Below are 17,283 nucleotides of genomic sequence, written 5' to 3'. Positions count from 1 at the left end.
ACCCATCTGTGCTATTTTTAATTGTAAACATCGTTTTGATGCATTTCAGGTGATGTGTGTGTAAACAAACTGGGAAAAAGTGAGATGTGACGAAGATTAGCTTTGGCCTGTTGAAGCTGTTTGAAGCACCCAACATCACCGTGTATTGCATTATGTTTGTGTATTCAGAAAATTTCTGTTTGAATTGCTTGTGAAACAGTCACAATATGATTTGTCCTTTGCAAAGAGTATGTCATGACCCCTTTAAGATGTCATTAATACTTTTGGATTTATAGGCACTTTGGAATTAGGGCTGTGTCGATACAATCAAATATCAATATATTTTGCGATACTTTTTCTCATGATATTATATAGATACTTTAGATCCATGTATTCATATCCATATGTCTCAGGAAGAATGCTGAGGTCACGATTTATAGAGATACATTGGAGAAAGATGGCGCCAGCATGTGTCTCGGCAAGCCATCACCTTCTATCTATGTTACCTGTTGTTTGTCTCCTCGTACTGTTTGTGTGTTTGCTGGTACAAAAAGTCACTTCAGCTCTTGTTTATGATCGACAAATTCTGCTCGACATTTGGGCTTCTGTTGTGGATCTCTGCACTTGGAACCCAGGGGAGCAAAAGTTCTCAGATCCTCCACTTCATTCGCTGCTACTGGTGGATATCTGTTGTGTACTGGACTGTGCCCTTCACAGAAAGAAACGCTATAGAAATTTCTCCACACCTTCTAGTGGAAGTGTTGGACATTGTTGGACCCTGTATTCAGTCGATAATAAACAATTGTCTTACTAATGGCACTGTTCCACTGTACCATGCAGTGGTGCAGCCCTTGCTTAAAAAGGCCAACCGTGATCCATTCATTTTAGCCAATTATCGTCCTATTTCTAAACTTACTTTTCTCTCCAAGGTATTGGAGAAAGTTGTTTTCTATCAGCTCTCTTCTTTTTTGAAGGAGAATTATATTTTGGATAGGTACCAGTCTGGATTTAGAGTACAACATAGCACAGAATCTTCTCTTCTGAAAGTATTGAATGATCTGTTGCTATTTGCTGACTCTGGGAATTGTGTTATTTTAGTTCTTCTGGATCTTAGTGCAGCGTTTGACACTTGATCATTTAATTCTGTTGAAACGCCTTGAGCAGTGGGTTGGTATTAGGGGATCTGCATTAAATTGGTTCTCATCCTATCTCAAGGGGAGAACTTTCTCAGTAGACACTGGAAATTTCTCCTCTTCATCAGAAGCCATCAATTGTGGGGTACCGCAAGGTTCTATTTTGGGCCCTGTTTTGTTTTCTTTGTATATGCTCCCATTAGCCACCATTTTTCAAAAATATCAGATTTCCTACCACTGTTATGCAGATGACACCCAGCTTTATCTTCTGCTAAAATCATGTTGTAGCACTGCCTTGCAATCACTGTTCGACTGTCTTAGAGATGTCAAAAGTTGGATGGCAGACAATTTTCTTCAGTTGAATGATTCTAAGACAGAGGTCTTAGTTTTTGGTCCTCCAGAGTTCACTGATAACATCACCAGGAGCCTGGGTTTTCTAGCAAATACTGTACGTCCACAAGCAATAAACTTGTTATGTGTTATTTTTGATTCAGCATAAAAATTTTATAAACAAATAAATTCAGTTGTCAAAGCTGGTTTCTTCCAGCTTAGGTCTATTTCCAAGATAAAATTGTTTTTGTCAATTAAGGACTTGGAAACTGTAGTTCATGCCTTCATTTCATCGAGGCTGGACTACTGTAATTCACTATACCTAGGAGTGTCTCAATCTTGTCTATCACATCTTCAATTGGTTCAAAATGCTTACAGGGACTAGGAAGAGAGACAGTAATCTCTGAATACAGAATTCAGTTTAAGGTTTTATTGTTTGTTTTTAAGACTTTGAATGGCTTGGCACCGCAGTATTTATCTGATCTCCTCTCCCATCATCAGACTCTAAGGTCTTCAAGGTCATCAAACAGTTTCCTGCTGTCTGTTCCCAGGTCCCGCCTAAAACTCAAGGGTGACCGTGCATTTTCAGTTGCACCCCCTCTCTTGTGGAATAATTTACCTCCTCGTACAAGACTATCTCCTTCCATTCATGTTTTTAAATCCTCTCTTAAAACACATCTTTTTTCAGTATTTTACGGATCTGTGTAGGTAGATATGTGTTAGTGTTTCTTATTTATGTGTACTTGATTGTTTTATTGTTGTGATAATTTTGTTGTAATCTGTAATTGTTTTATTAATCTTACTTTGGTCAGCATTTGCTGTTTTTAAATGTGCTTTAGAAATAAATCATTGATTGATTGATTGATTTATATTTATATTCAACTGTTTGTGTATTCATAACATCATGTAAACACACAACAAAGTTGGCACACTATTACTCCCTTAAATTCAATTTAATGAGCTCACCAAGAGACAAAAATGTGATGTTTCCAGCTACATGCTCTTCATCAGACATCAGTATATAACTGAAATTTCGTACGACGCTGTGTATCGAAGTGTACATTTGGTGAACTCTGAACTGCGAATCTGAATGACGAGAGGACGCGTGACCAATAGATGATCGATAAGTCACACGCTGACCTCTTGGCTCAATTTAAAGGATATATATTTCAAAACTGTGTGTTTTTATTGTTGATGGAAAGTGAGTAGAGACTATATTTAAAAAATGTTGTTATAATATTTTTGGTTATTTGTTAAGTGGTATTTACAAAAACCAGAGTCTCTCCGGCGTGACATCATATCCTGTTCTGTTGCGTAGTCTGAAAAAATGTATATGCTCAAAGCCAAGTATGACCAACCCTTAAGCCATTTGTAGGTTGACTTCCTATAGAGTGTAAACACTGTGGCTCTGTAGTGCTTTGAAAGGTTCAACATAGTGATATTGGCTCAACCAATGACTCAGTTTGTCTGGAAATATACTGGAAGATGTGTGCGCGGAGGAAGGAGTGTTTGATAAATCTGTTTGGAAACAATCGTTATTAGTGTTGATTGGTGAGGCAAGCAAAACAATAGAGCGCAACAGTGCCCACTTTTTCAGCCATCTTAGATCCGGAAGTATTTTTCCAATTCATTTTTTCTTTCATAAAGTTCTAAGCCATGAACCAAACCAACCAGCTCCGAGGTGAATAACAACATTATAAACTTTGATTTGAAGCAAAAAAATATTTGAAATTGGAAAAAAGACAAAGGTACTTCCCATCTTTCATGTGGGAATGAACTACAATCACATCAAGCATTGCGAATGACGTAATCAACTTAAAAATGATGGAACAATATAAAACTATGGATTTACAGTTGTTTATTACAAGTAAAGAAACAAGTACATTGCAAAATATTCTGATATATCCTAGTAAGTAGTTTGAGAGTGTGGGGAGACCAACTCGATTGCATCATTCACAATGTCATGAAAGTGAGCGGCCACTGCAGACCTATTTTGCCACATTTACTGCCTGTGGTTCTCTGATTGGTGGATCTTTTTTTTTTTTTTTTTTTTTTTAGGACCATGGGCAGTTCAGAGATTTTTTTTTTAAATGAAGTTGAAATAAGACTGATGGCCTTAACAGAAGCATATACAAGATTAACAACCTCGGATCTCACGATAGGTCTTTCTTTAAAGGTTTATAAATTGCAGTTAAAAATCTATTCTAATCGGGACCAGACTGTTGTGCATTCTTACTATAGCTCAATCTTAGGGTTAGGGATTTGCACAAATTTGGACCGTAACTTCGCCATTCCATTTGGTGCCACAGAAATTACACACTTCAATCTTTGTTTGTAATGGAATTGTTATTGCTATGTGGGAGAAATTTGTCAACTGAGTTATTATTCTCTCCCTGCACTAGAAGGAAAAGTAGAGGACAATTAAAATGACAAAATGAGGAACAAACAGATGCTTCTGGTGCTTTAAAAACAAACACAGGCACATTTGTCTATTCCATTTTATCTGAAGGAGACAGTGTAAAAAAGGTGTCTCATCCAGAGGCGAGTCAAGGCGAAACCCTTTCAACACAACTAACGTGCACCTGGGGGCTGTTTTGAATCTTAATAGTGTCTGTCTCTAAACAATCACTGCCACTGAAAATGGTCTTGTCATGTGACTTTAACTAATGTAGTATTTCGTGTTTATTGCAAGCAAGTAAAAAATGACTTTATGTGTAATGGCAACTAGGGGTGAGAAGGTTTGTATGGTGCCATTCAACTCCGTGCCACTCGATTTCACAGCAATTGCTGGTTGCAGTGTGACTGGCAATCTTCTGTACTGGTAATATGAATGGAGCACACATCTATGAGGGAGTAGAAACTAAAGGCAGAGTTGTGGGTGTTAGGGATAAAAGGTTTAGAGGTCACTGTTGCAATAAGAATCTCAGATCAAGTGTATAGACTTGGATCACGACAGCAGGGGCTGTTAACTGTTGATTCAATACACAAAATCTCAGAGGTGGACAGTATGGAATATTTGTCACCTGAAAGCACACTAAGGCTCTGTTCAGATAGGCAGCAAAAATCAGATTTTTTTTGGGTGTATTCGACTCAAATCCGTTTATTTAAGTGTAAACAGCTAAACAATACATGAAATCTGATCTATAAAAACCCGATCCAAAGCACATCCATATTCATATCTGATAAAAATGTAAAAAAAAAAATTTTCAGATTGAATTTCAAGTACTTTTTTCGTCATTCAGGATGAGGCACGTATGTAACGTACATATGACAGGGTGTAACTGTGGCTGCCTTTAGCATCCTCCATCTCTCTGTTTGATTTCCGAGTACTCCAGTTCAAACAAATAAGGCTGGGGATAGAAAAGCATCTCCTCTTTGACTTCAAACTCTTCAGACATGTTTTGTAAGTTCTATTCTCTGGTTTGTGTGCAGTTATGTTGTGTTCTGGGTTACCATCACTGTGGAAGACCTGTTTTTAGTAAAAAAAATGTTTTTTAAAAATCACTTGAACGGCCCATCTCGCGAGCGGAGGCTGTGTATTCTGTTGCTCTCGTGCACTCTCATGAACACCCACAGGAGTGGAATGGTCTGTGAAGATTTTCAAGAAATAATTGATTAGATTTTGGTTTATTTGCCATAACCCTAACTCTAACAAGGCATGAGTCGTATACAATAATTTATTAGACTTCTGAATAATACTTTTGCGTCTTTTTTGAAGCTCGAAGAGGTGGTCACTATAAATTGTCATTGTATGACAACAAAAAAAGCTCCGTATTTTTTTTTTTTACAATTTTCTCACTTTGTGATAAGAAAAAGAAAGAACGTCATAAACAATGACTGAATTTTATTTTTTATTTTTTTGGGTAAACTATCCCTTTAAGGCTTAAACATATTTTACACAAATATGTGTTTGCAGATGTGAGCGCTTGGCCACTGCATTGCCAACGCAGTGTCCGGTTGAACATGCTTAATGTCCGTTCTTGCTTTACCGTGGTGGAAACACAGCTCAGTACCCAAGGGGGCGAAAGAGTTACCATCAGTGTTCGTCCCATTAAACTGGAGGATGTATTATTATTCTAGTAACTCGGTATAAATACATTGACTTTACCTTACTTCTCAGGAATATTCTGCTCCGCCATGATAACAGTTGACTAGAAAGAGAAAACTCACTGTAGAAGTGGATATTTCAGACTAATATCCTCTATAGCACCCTTTGTGGCAACATTGAGAATACAACGAGTACTTGCGTTTTGTTATGAATTGTGGTCTAACGAATTCTGGAATGCAACTAGGCATGAAATTGAGCTTGCGTAGCTAGAACTGCGTTGATGCACTTGGGTAGAGTATGTTTTCACTTAAGGCATCTTTTGTATACAGTAGTAAGAGGGCATGACGAAAAGAGATTTTCATTATGCTCTTCAAATTCACTCCAGCAGCCAAAATCCATGTCTGGATAAAATCAAATAGCAGTGCTGCCAATTTATGGGTGCTTAAATATTGTTTAACATTTTGTTTAAAGCATGAAAAATCATTTACAACACTGATTTCCCTCTCTCTGGCTTTAGAAAATGTGTACTGCTAATACTCTGGGGCCTGGGGTCGATTTCATCTTTCTTTCATTTTCACTGGTGTACGCTGTCGTATTGCAAAGACACAAACTTGTTTGGGTACTTTCCTCTTCACAGGGGCCTTATGACCCCAATAACTGAGGCAAAAAGCAATCAATAAGCTAGCTGCTTGCAAAGCAGGCTAAATAAATTACTTTACAAACAGACAAAATGGAATGTGTAAGCGTATGCCAAGACTGGAAGAAAAGAAAAAATGAGTGGGAAGCAAGCAAAATTAATTCATTCAGGTTGTCAGGTGCAAAAACAGAGATTTCATAAAGGGAAAGCGAGTGAACAGGATACTGTTACAGATGTATGCCTGTAAACAAATTGTTTTAAAGATCAAGAGAGGTTATTTTATTTTCCAGCTTAAATCTGCACCTTCAAATACTGTCAAACAAATAGGCAGGTGCTTTCTTTTCTTCCAGGATATCTCTTTACCCTTACATGCAGTTGGCAATCAAGTAACATTGCAGCGGTTAGGCTCGTTAAATCGCAGTTCAGTAGTCACAATTTGCACATTTTCCATGTGCAACAACTGTTAATCATCAATAACTAACCTTTCACTAATTTACAAATGTAAAACGTACTAATTTTATCAAAAGTAAATGCTCCAAATTTCCATTAAAATATGTGTATGTACAACATGTATTTATGTATGTGTGTGTGTGTGTGTGTGTGTGTGTGTGTGTGTGTGTGTGTGTAATTTTAATTATGTTTTGACAGCATTACAATTATAAAATGTACGTTTTCTGGCATATTGTAGCTTTCTTGTAAGTTATTTTATGAACCGGGTCAATTTGACATGTAACCCCTTCTTTGTACTATTTTTACAGCATCGTTTATAAATACATGAAATTAATCATTTTAACATTGTCAGATACAGATCATCTCTGTGGGGGATGTTATGAAGTTTCAAACCAAAAAGTAAATCTGTGTTAAAAGTTTAAATGGGTCAATTTGACCCGGAATGGCATTCAAGGGTTGAAAGGCTGACTGCAGCATTTAGTATAAAAACAACTGTTTTGATGGTGAACAAAATAAAAAAATAAAAAAAAGAGAGAGAGAGAAAAAAAAAAAGACTATATTGTACTACTGTTCAAAGATCTGGGCCTCATTTCCCAAAAGCACAGTAAGCCTTAGTAGATCGTAGAATCCATCGTACGATTCATCTTAGTTTTGCGGCCCGTTTCCCAAAAGCATCATAACTTAAGTAGGACTTGAAAATGCTCTTAGATTTACGAGTGCTCTGGAGTAATCGTAGAATGCAAAGACCATCGTAAGCACGTATACTTATGCAGACACCCGCAGGACAATCTCGAAATTACACTTTATGCAATTTAAATACCTATATCTATACTTTATGCTAAAACTTTAATATCAGGATACCTATGTTTTATTTAATTTTATTTTAACAGACAAGTCTAATAATAATAATAATAATAATAATAACGGAATGCTTAATATAGATAGTCTACATAAATGGATGAATAGATTAATTAGTAAACAAATAAAGTTATTTGCTTGGACTAGTTGGACTAGTTGGTAACAGCAAAATGGTGGCATGATTGATGCAGACAACTGTATAAATTAAAATTAGAGAGAGAAGAAAAAAGCAAATAACTGCATGAAAATCGTCAGTATCTACTGGCTCATCATCCTTGTCTCTGCTTCCTATCTGACACCCAAAGGCACTCTCGCCAGCACTACAAGTTGTGCAGCACCGCACGTGCAGTATTGCTGTATCATTATCAATTTTGGGAGTAAAGAGCAGACCTCCACTTTATTGGTGAATGTCCCTACAGCGCATCTTCTAAACACCTCCTTATTTTGCGCTGCGTGATAGCATGGTGAACCTTGTAATATCAATGAATGCTTGTAATTAGCAGGAGCATACAAAGGGCCTCCGCTGCCTTCACTAGTCCTGGAAGCTTTCATATCGAGAGACATTTGTGAAAACGAAACATTACACATGCACACCTAATTATGGAAGCAGATTGTGTAAAAGAAATAGATCGTTCTGCACAAAATAATTGTAAAACACTATTTAAATATGTAGTTAATTAGGTCGTATATTTCAGGAAATATATATATTGTTTTTATATTAGCGAGGTAAATTACAAATAATTGTAAAGTTACGCACAAATATAATGAAGTTACAATGACTAGCAGCACAATACGGTCACATTTCAGCCCTTCACGTTTATGGACAGCGACTCTCCTAAGTAGCACTTAAATATAACGAACGTTCGTAGAATCGCTTGTAGAAAACGCTCTTAAACACTAAGATCAATCATTATTGGGAAACGAGGCCTTGAACATTGATCATGTCACTCCATCTCAGTTTTGTGAATACAGTGACCCCCAAAAGTATTTGGAGACTTAAGCCACACTTAAAAATGTATGAATTTGTATCCTTAGCATTTGCAAACAAATTATGCTAGAGCTATTCTCAGAAGTAACTTCAGTTTTCTGACGTATTTTTGTAATGACTTTAAATGAACTGGTGTCAGGGTGTTTTTAGTGGATGTATTAAGTTTTTAACACTATATATATTGTTTTATCATTTAATCTAACAATTGTTTTTTTTTTAAATAAATGTTTTGCTTGAAAATCATGCTTATTTTGTTTGAAGCAATTAAATAATATCTAATATACATTAAATATAGGTGAAAAGTACACAGAACAAGAGCTGACACTGAACTGTATCACAACACCAGTTTAGGCAAAAAAAAAAAAAAAAAAAAAAATAATAAAAAAAAACTGTCACAGCTTGCTAAATTCACATAAAAAGGTCACAGCTAATTAACACAATTGCTAATGCTTTGGGACAAATTTAGCAAATTTCCAAGTAAGTATTTGACCTATAATATTTTTTTCTTAATTCCCAACATGTTTACAGATTGAAAAATGATTACATCATAAATTGTACTTATTAGTTTTAAATAGTCATAGTATTTTGAGTGGAAATACGTCACATAGTCTTACCGAGTCTTGTCAGAAGTATGTCATGTGGAGAAGTCCCATGGTAGGTCCTACCCGAGAGGGAAGGAAGTCTACAAATACGGTGACCAGGGGCAACCTGGAGGAACCTCTGCCCAAGGAAGACGCAGTTTACCAACAGGGAAATGATTTAGCGGCAGATATACATCACATGGGGCCACCTATGGGGAACCAGCACATGTGGAGCACCTACTCCAGTACTGGGCTTAGTTAGCACATGTACTGGGCCGGCAGCGAGTTTCTCTGTAAACTCGTCTACCACAGGGCTAAGGAGGAAAGTCATCCAGGGATCACCACTTTGTGAACACTACTGGGAGTCAACAGCACACGTCTTCACCTCAAAGGAGGGAAAGGCATTATGTGCAAGCTGTACCAGAACCTACCTGTTCATACCTGACAAAACACAGGATGAAACTGGCTCAACCCGGAGATTGTAGAACTTTGCAAAGGTGTTGGGTGTTGCCCAGCCCGCTGCTCTGCAGAGGCCACTTAGGTCTTCCGCGTCCCTTCCAGGGGCCAGACATGGAGGTTCCAGAAGTCTGGTCGCGGGTGCCAGATGGTGCCCCGTCCCTGAGAAAGAAGGTCCTTCCTCAGGGGAATTTGCCGGGGGGGGGCGCTGTAGCGAGGAGCGTGAGGTCCAAGAACCACGTCTGGTTGGGTCAGTATCACAGGGTCTGTGCAAGTAGGCTCATTGGGAGAAATGCATATTTGCATAGTCCTGGGGGCAAGCTGTGTGCCAGCACGTCTATACCAAGTGGTGCCTCGGTCAGGGCGTACCAAAGCAGGCAGTGGGAGAATTCCTGGGAAGCAAACAGGTCTACCTGTGCTCGACCAAATCGACTCCAAATCAGCTGGACCACCTGGGGGTGGAATCTCCACTCTCCCCTGAGCGTAACCTGTCGTGACAGCATGTCCGCTGCGGTGTTGAGGTCACCCGGGATATGAGTGGCTCGCAGCAACTTGAGGTGCTGCTGACTCCAGAGGAGGAGACGGCAGGTGAGTTGTGACATGCAACGGGAACGTAAGCCACCTTGGTGGTTGATGTATGCCACCATTGCCGTGTTGTCTGTCCGAACTAACACTTGCTTGCCCTAGATCAATGGCCGAAGCCTCCGCAGGGCGAGCAGTACTGCCAACAACTCGAGGCAATTGAAGAGCCAACGTAGTCGTGGGCCAGTCCATGAGCCGGTGGCTGCGTGCCCATTGCATACGGTGTCCCAGCCCATCTTGGAGGTGTCCGTTGTAACCACGACATGCCTTGAGACCTGTTCTAGGGGAACCCCTGCACGTAGAAATTTCAGGTCGGTCCAAGGGCTGAAGAGGTGGCGACAGATTGGCGTGATGACCACGCGATGTGTCCCGTGGTGCCATGCCCATCTCAGGACTCGAGTCTGAAGCCAGTGCTGAAGCAGTCTCATATGCATCAACCCAAGCGGTGTGGCCTCGTCCCTGGGTCGCCCGTCTCAGGGGCTCTTCGAAGCCTTTCTTGGGTCCTTGGCAGCCGGCTGTGAGACGGGTGGCGTCTGCTTCCTGTGGTGAGCTCCACGCCGGGGCCTGGCCATGGGGGTGGGCTGCGGCGGAGCCGGTGCTGTTGCTGCAGGAGGACGCCCTTGGCGACGAGCAGATGGGGTGCGGGGTCTTGAGCCGCGCCGGGGCAGGATATGTTGAATGGCCTCCATCTGCTGCTTCACCGCCGAGAACTGCTGGGAAAAGTCCTCGACGTTGTCGCCGAACAGGCCAACCTGGGAGATGGGGGCGTCAAGGAACTGCGCCTTGTCAGCCTCTCTCATCTCGACCAGGTTGAGTCAATGTTGGCGTTCCTGGACCACCAGGGTGGACATAGCCCGCCCGAGAGACCGCGCCATGACCTACGTCATCTGGAGAGTGAGGTCGGTCGCCGAGTGCAGTTCCTGCATCAATCCCAGGTCGGAACTACCCTCATGCAGTTCTTTCAGTGCCTTGGCTTGGTGTACCTGCAGGAGAGCCATAGCATGCAGGGCGGAGGTGGCTTGTTCAGCGGCGCCATAGGCCTTAGCTGTCAGAGACGACGTGAACCTACAGGCTCTGGATGGAAGCTTCAGGTACCCGCACCAGGTGGTGGCACTCTGTGGGCACAAGTGCACCACGAGCGCCTTATCCACCTGGGGGATCCCCAAATTGCCCCTTGCCGCCCCACCATCGAGAGTAGTGAGGGCGGGAGTGCTGAGAGACCGGGATCGGGTCATGAAAGGTGCCCTCCACAATCATGTCAGCTCCTCATGCACCTCTGGGAAGAAAGGAACCGGGGCCGGGTGCGGCTGTGAGCGGCGCTCCGAGCCGAGGAACCAATCGTCTTGCTGCGAGGGTTCAGGGGAGAGTGGAGGGTTCCACTCTAACCCGACGCTCACGGCTGCCCGGGCAAGCATGTCAGCCAGCTCCGCGTTGGCCTGAGACTGGGCGACTGTACCCGAGGGAGGAAGCCCAGCCGAAGCCTCCCGTCAGACTGAAAGAGCCCACTCTCCGATGCTGCGCTCGAGATGGGAATACCTGGCAGAGGTGCTCCCATTGAGGTCCCCAAATCGCCCCCAGTGCTAACCGCTGCGGCCTCATACCTGTAGGTAGAAGGACTGAGGCGGGGAGCCACTGGGGTGGCTTGCTTTCTTACGAAGGCAAGCTGCGACCACAACGTTGCCATGGTCATGTTCTCGCAATGAGGACAAGACCCATCCACGAACGATGTCTCCACATGGGCAGCACCCAGACACGTAAGACAACAATCGTAGCTGTCAGAAGCCGAGAGATAACGACCGCAACCAGGAATAACACACAAATGGAAAGGCATTTTTAAAAAGATGTTCCGTGTGTGCCGCTCTTTTAGTGAAGAAAATATACTCTTTTAGAATATACTCTTTTTGTTGTTTGTTTGTTTCTGCCGAAGCGAATCAATTCATTTGTATTTGCCTGTAATTATTAGTGGTTTTTTATTGTTAGTTCGAGGTTAGATCCTCAGCTCATTTTCTGTTTCTCTCTTCTCCCTTTGGAAATGTGGATAATTTTGTCTTCAGTAAACTCTCTCTTAACTTATTGAAACTCAACTTTGACTCCTGGTCTTCACTGTTCATACTGGTTTCTCTCTAATGGGTATAATATTACTACCTTACATTATCAATGCTTGGGTCTCAGAGGGTTAAAATAAATAGAAACTTGATTTGTTATTTTGTTATCTAATGCAATATTCATATATTTCTAAATGGTGCATTGTACAATTAGATCTTTCTTCGTAAACAGAATAACATTTTGTACTTTCTATCTGATTGGCACAAGAGGGAAAGTAATTACCAGTGCTCGTTCTGATGGTCTCTTTGCCAATGACATGGCCCAACAGATCATACTGGTTGAGTCTAGAACCATCCGGAGCAACAGAAACGGATTTCTCATCATCCGCTGTCCAGATGTACACCACCTCGTTGTTGGTATAGGCATCTAAAGGAGACAAACCAAGGCAGATGAGGTATTTCTTCAGTAACATTTGCAAACAATTTGCAATGGACTTCCAGTAGCCAAAATAAAAGCAAATGGAACAAGCTACTGTTGTTAGAAGCTTGGTGAAGACTGAACGATAAATATTTTATAAATACATGGGCGCTGCTCATTGCAACACCATGAATAGACTGTTGATTTCATTTTGCCATTCTTAAAAGCAGGATTTCAAAACAAGAAATAAGTGTGATTAGTTTTTTTTTTTTATTATTATTATTATTGCATCCTGTTGTGTCATCTTCACATGTTTGTCAAGGTAGAAAAATGCCATAGTTAATAGCAGTTTATTCATTGACTTATCAAATGGCACAAACAACATGTTCCTTTAGGGTAAAGCAGTATTTGCGTGTATAGATTTTAGAGACGGGCAGGGGTTAAATTGGACTGAAAGCAAATCTGGAATGGCGTTCCACCATTGTGGGCAGTTTGTTTGCCAATCCAATCCATCTTGCATGTTTATGCTTCAGTTCAGGTTTTGTAAGTTTCTGTATACGTATTCCGGCACTATTTAGAGAGCGTACTCTATTATTATTATTATTATTAAATATAGGTAGGATTTGAACCCAGGACCACTAGACTAACACAGTATATTCTCTACACTGTGATGTTATTTGTATGTAGAGTTGCTGCGTATGTGTGCATTTAATTTTTAACTGATCATTTATTTTACTCATTGTCTAACAAATATATTTATGTAGTATTACTACAAAAGGGTTTATCATAGTTATTTATGAGGGGCACCAGGGCAGCACAACATGATCACACTTCCTTGCAAAGGTTTATGTACGCTGAAATCTACTCCACTGAGCGGAATTACTGATAAGTACGATCCCCCATCAGACATTTTTGAACCAATACAAGCATGCTACCTTTCCCTGTGGAGCAACTGATAGCAGGTTGTGTACGCAACCTCAGAAACGCAGGTTGTGGTCCAATGGAAACCAGGATGTAATTGCATTCATATAAGCAATGATGAGCATGATTCGGAGATTGCATTTTTGCTCTAAAATTAAATTTTTACTCCACCGTTGGTTAGGTTTAGAGTTGTGGTTTGGGTTAGGTAAGGGCACGGGGTTAATAAAATATGCATTCTTGTTGACTGTATTACATAATTTACAACTAAAAAACTCGCCTTTGGTGCCACCCTGTGGACATTTCACCTGGAAAGTCATAAACCCTTTCAGCATTGGCCACTGGGGGCAGTGGTTTTAGTTTCGGTAAGCACAGACAGATTTCAATAGGATAATTTTTGTCCTACTGTTGTCGAATTCACAGTGTGATCAGTCTGGACACAACAATCATGACAAGAGAGTGTCTTAGGGGATTCCCACACCTCCAAAATCCCAATTAAACCCCTCAGGATGGTCAACAAGTCAACCTCAGTTAGTGAGATTCATTAGCAAGGTTATCTAGATTTTATTAAGCTCTAATAGTGTCTACGGTCATTTAGTAACTGTTCACATGCTAAAGCATGGTACACTGTCAGCAGTTCAAACTCTCTATTTAAGTTGCATCTCTATTCGTAGCTAATCGCGATAAATCGCAGATTTTGAGAGTACTGAAATTTGACTCTAAATATACAAAATTTCCTGTGAAAATGCATTTATTTCCTTCTTAGGAAAGAAAACAAAACAATATGTAACAATACAATTCTTTATTGACATTTTCCAAACAAAGCCTTACACAGTATAAAGACAAATGCAAACTACGACTGCGTTGTGATACTCTTTTAGTAAAGTCAATGAAAGGCGCATGCACCAACGATGCATACAGACGAGGACTGTCCATGTGTTGAGAAAATCTAGGCCGCATGTGGACAGTCTGCGCAGAATGTGTTGATGATGAAATTTGCGTCACGCATACTGTTCTCTGAGTGATAAGCAAAGCGGACAACTGGAGTATACTTTGGTCTTAACTATACTTAACTGACTAGTCGTTCAGACAACCCACCAATTAGTCAATTTTGAACATATGTAGTTTTGCACATCATTAATTGATTTACTAATATTGAACGAAATAAGACTCAAGAAATAAGAATCTCATTTTTGATCAAAAAGAAGAAAAAGAAAAAGCTAATTTCAGCTTAATGTTCAGACAAAGGAAATGTTGAATTCTAAAAAGGTGGGCAAACCAAGCTTTGGAAACAAATAGATTCTGGTAAAATCCCTTTCCATATATTTCAGAAAAAACAAATAAAACTGTATTTCTTTGATGATTGAAAAATGATTTTACAACCTGATGGGTAAAGATATTATGCAAGCAAAAAATGTTTAGCTATACGATGCAATGATAACCAAATCATAAGCACCATACAGTTGTTTAATGATATAAACACAAACACTTACACAGATTTTGTCAGGCAGGTTGCCTTCCGAGAGAAAGCCTTTATTTCCATTAAAGCTTCAGTCACTGGGTTGGAAATAGCAATTGTATATATTCATACTGCAGCACAAAACAAAGCTCATGAAGCAAAAATGAGGGGGCATTAGAGTGAATAAATGCATCTCAATGAGGTCAATTTGAATGCAACTTTAATAAAAGCCAACTGCCCATAGGTCAGCTGCTCTCTCCAATTAGCGTTTGCTTTCACTTCCTTGAGTTTAACGTATATAATGGCGAAACATAACATAAGACTTATTGTGTTTGAATACACAAAGTCGAACTTTAAAGGGAGCATGAAAAACAATTATCTCTGGGACTTGAAACACACATACACACACATAGACACATGTGCGCCCACATGAGTCTCGGCAAGCAAGCGAGCAGGTTAAAAAGCTGGCAGGCTTAGCGCTAGAAATATGATTCACACAGCTGGAAGGGTTTGCTAATTAAATTTTGATGGCCAGAGAGAAAAGTTATTGTTTTATTCTGTTGGAAGACCATTAATCAAGTGCTCAACACATCAAGTGTAATGCCACTTCATCCATTATGAATAATAATTGATAAAAAATGCATTATTCCATGTTCAAATATGCATTTGCCATGTGCGGCTGACATTGCTTCTTATTTACAGTCGGTGTGGCATATGGGAAACGGTACAGACTGTAAAAGGTCAGCAGCGAATTTCAGAATATAAGTGAAGTCTTAAATTTAGTCTCTGAGCTAAAACTCAATTAAAACTCAGGTAGGGAGAAAAAGATGACATAACATATGGGGAAGAATTAGAAGCAACTCAAATAGAGGAAATATTTAATCACTGTATTACATTCCAGTTCCATTCAAATCTGTACTTATATGAATAACTTTGTAAGTGGATTAATAGTCTAATAATAGATTGTATGTTTCAGTAAAGTGTTTGCTCATCCACATTTAAATATCACTGCACAAAACCCCTGCATCTCAAGTGTTTGTTTAATGTACAGAATAAATGTTCTTCTGCTCAAAAACAATCATCTGGTAAATGAGAAAAGTAGCAGCTTGTTTTGTTTTTAGATCTCTTGTTGGGCAGGCCTCAAATTATAAATCAACATGACCGCCAGCCATACAAAAACCTGGCCACTCGTTGTGCAAATGTGAAATGAGCTTTTTAAATGTTTAGCAGACCAAATAATGGAAAAGAAATAAGAATAAGTAGAAGATGAACGAGAGAAACAACAACAACAGCATATAAAACCAGCAAGGCAATATTTGTGAACAATAGGAACAGATACTCATTGGGAATCTGCCATTATAATTCACAACATTAACAAGGAATATAATATATTCAAATACACCGATGAGCTAAAACATTATGACCAATCACAGGTGAAGCGAATACCATTGATCATCTCCTAACAAGGCCACATGTCAAGGTCTGGGTAGATTAGATGGTAATCGAACAATCAGTTCTCATAGTCAGTGTGTTGAATGCAGGAGAAATGGGCAGGAGTAAAGACCTGAGTGACTTTGACAAGGGCCAAATTGTTATGGTCAGACGACTGGATCAGAGCATCTCTGAAACAGCAAGGCTTGTGGGGCACGCAAGCATCGAAACTAGACCTTGGAGCAGTGGAAGAAGGTTGCCTGGTCCGATGAGTCCCATTCTTTTTTTGCATCACTAGGATGGCTGGGTACGTGTGCGCCGTTTACCGGGGAAGTGATGGCACCAGGATGCACTGTGGGAAGACGACAAGCCAGTGGAGGGAGTGTGATGCTCTGGGAAATGTTCTGCTGGGAAACCCTGTGTCTGGCCATTCATGTGGACGTCAATTTGACACGTGCCACCTACCTAAACATCATTGCAGACCAGGTACACCCCTTCATGGCAATGCTATTCCCTGATGGCAATGGCCTCTTTCAGCAGATAATGTGCCCTGCCACACTGCACACATTGTTCGGGAATGGTTTAAAGAACACGATGAAGAGTTCAAGGTGTTGCCCCAGATCAAAATCTGATTGAGTATCTGTGGGATGTGCTGGACCAACAAGTCCGATCTATGGCAGCTCCACCTTGCAACTTACAGGACTTGAAGGATCCGCTGCTAATATCTTGGTGCCAGATACCACAGAACACCTTCAGGGGTCTTCTAGAGTCCATGCCTCGGCGGGTCGGAGCTGTTTGGCAGCACACGGAGGACCAATAGCATATTAGGCAGGTGGTCATAATGTTTTGGCTCACCAATGTATATACAGTAATATATCCAGTCCCCCCGACACTGGGGGTTATGTCAGGAAGGGCATCCGGTGTAAAACCTGTGTCAAGTCAAATATGCGGATCACGGATGGTCCGCTGT

General features: G+C 40.5%; 1 protein-coding gene across 4 annotated transcripts in view; it reads right to left on the bottom strand.

Annotated features, from left to right (window-relative positions):
- LOC127429346 (gamma-aminobutyric acid receptor subunit alpha-3-like) overlaps positions 1-17,283 on the bottom strand; it is a 327,245-nt gene that overhangs the window by 63,119 nt on the left and 246,843 nt on the right. For all 4 annotated transcript variants that reach the window (XM_051678328.1, XM_051678324.1, XM_051678325.1 and 1 more), the window contains one exon: positions 12,371-12,514. In XM_051678328.1, the coding sequence (XP_051534288.1) occupies positions 12,371-12,514 (144 nt within the window). The remainder of the gene's footprint in view (positions 1-12,370; positions 12,515-17,283) is intronic.

The sequence above is a fragment of the Myxocyprinus asiaticus genome, chromosome 38 (assembly GCF_019703515.2).
Source record: "Myxocyprinus asiaticus isolate MX2 ecotype Aquarium Trade chromosome 38, UBuf_Myxa_2, whole genome shotgun sequence".
NCBI lineage: Eukaryota > Metazoa > Chordata > Actinopteri > Cypriniformes > Catostomidae > Myxocyprinus > Myxocyprinus asiaticus.
This window is presented reverse-complemented; position numbering and strand designations above follow the sequence as displayed.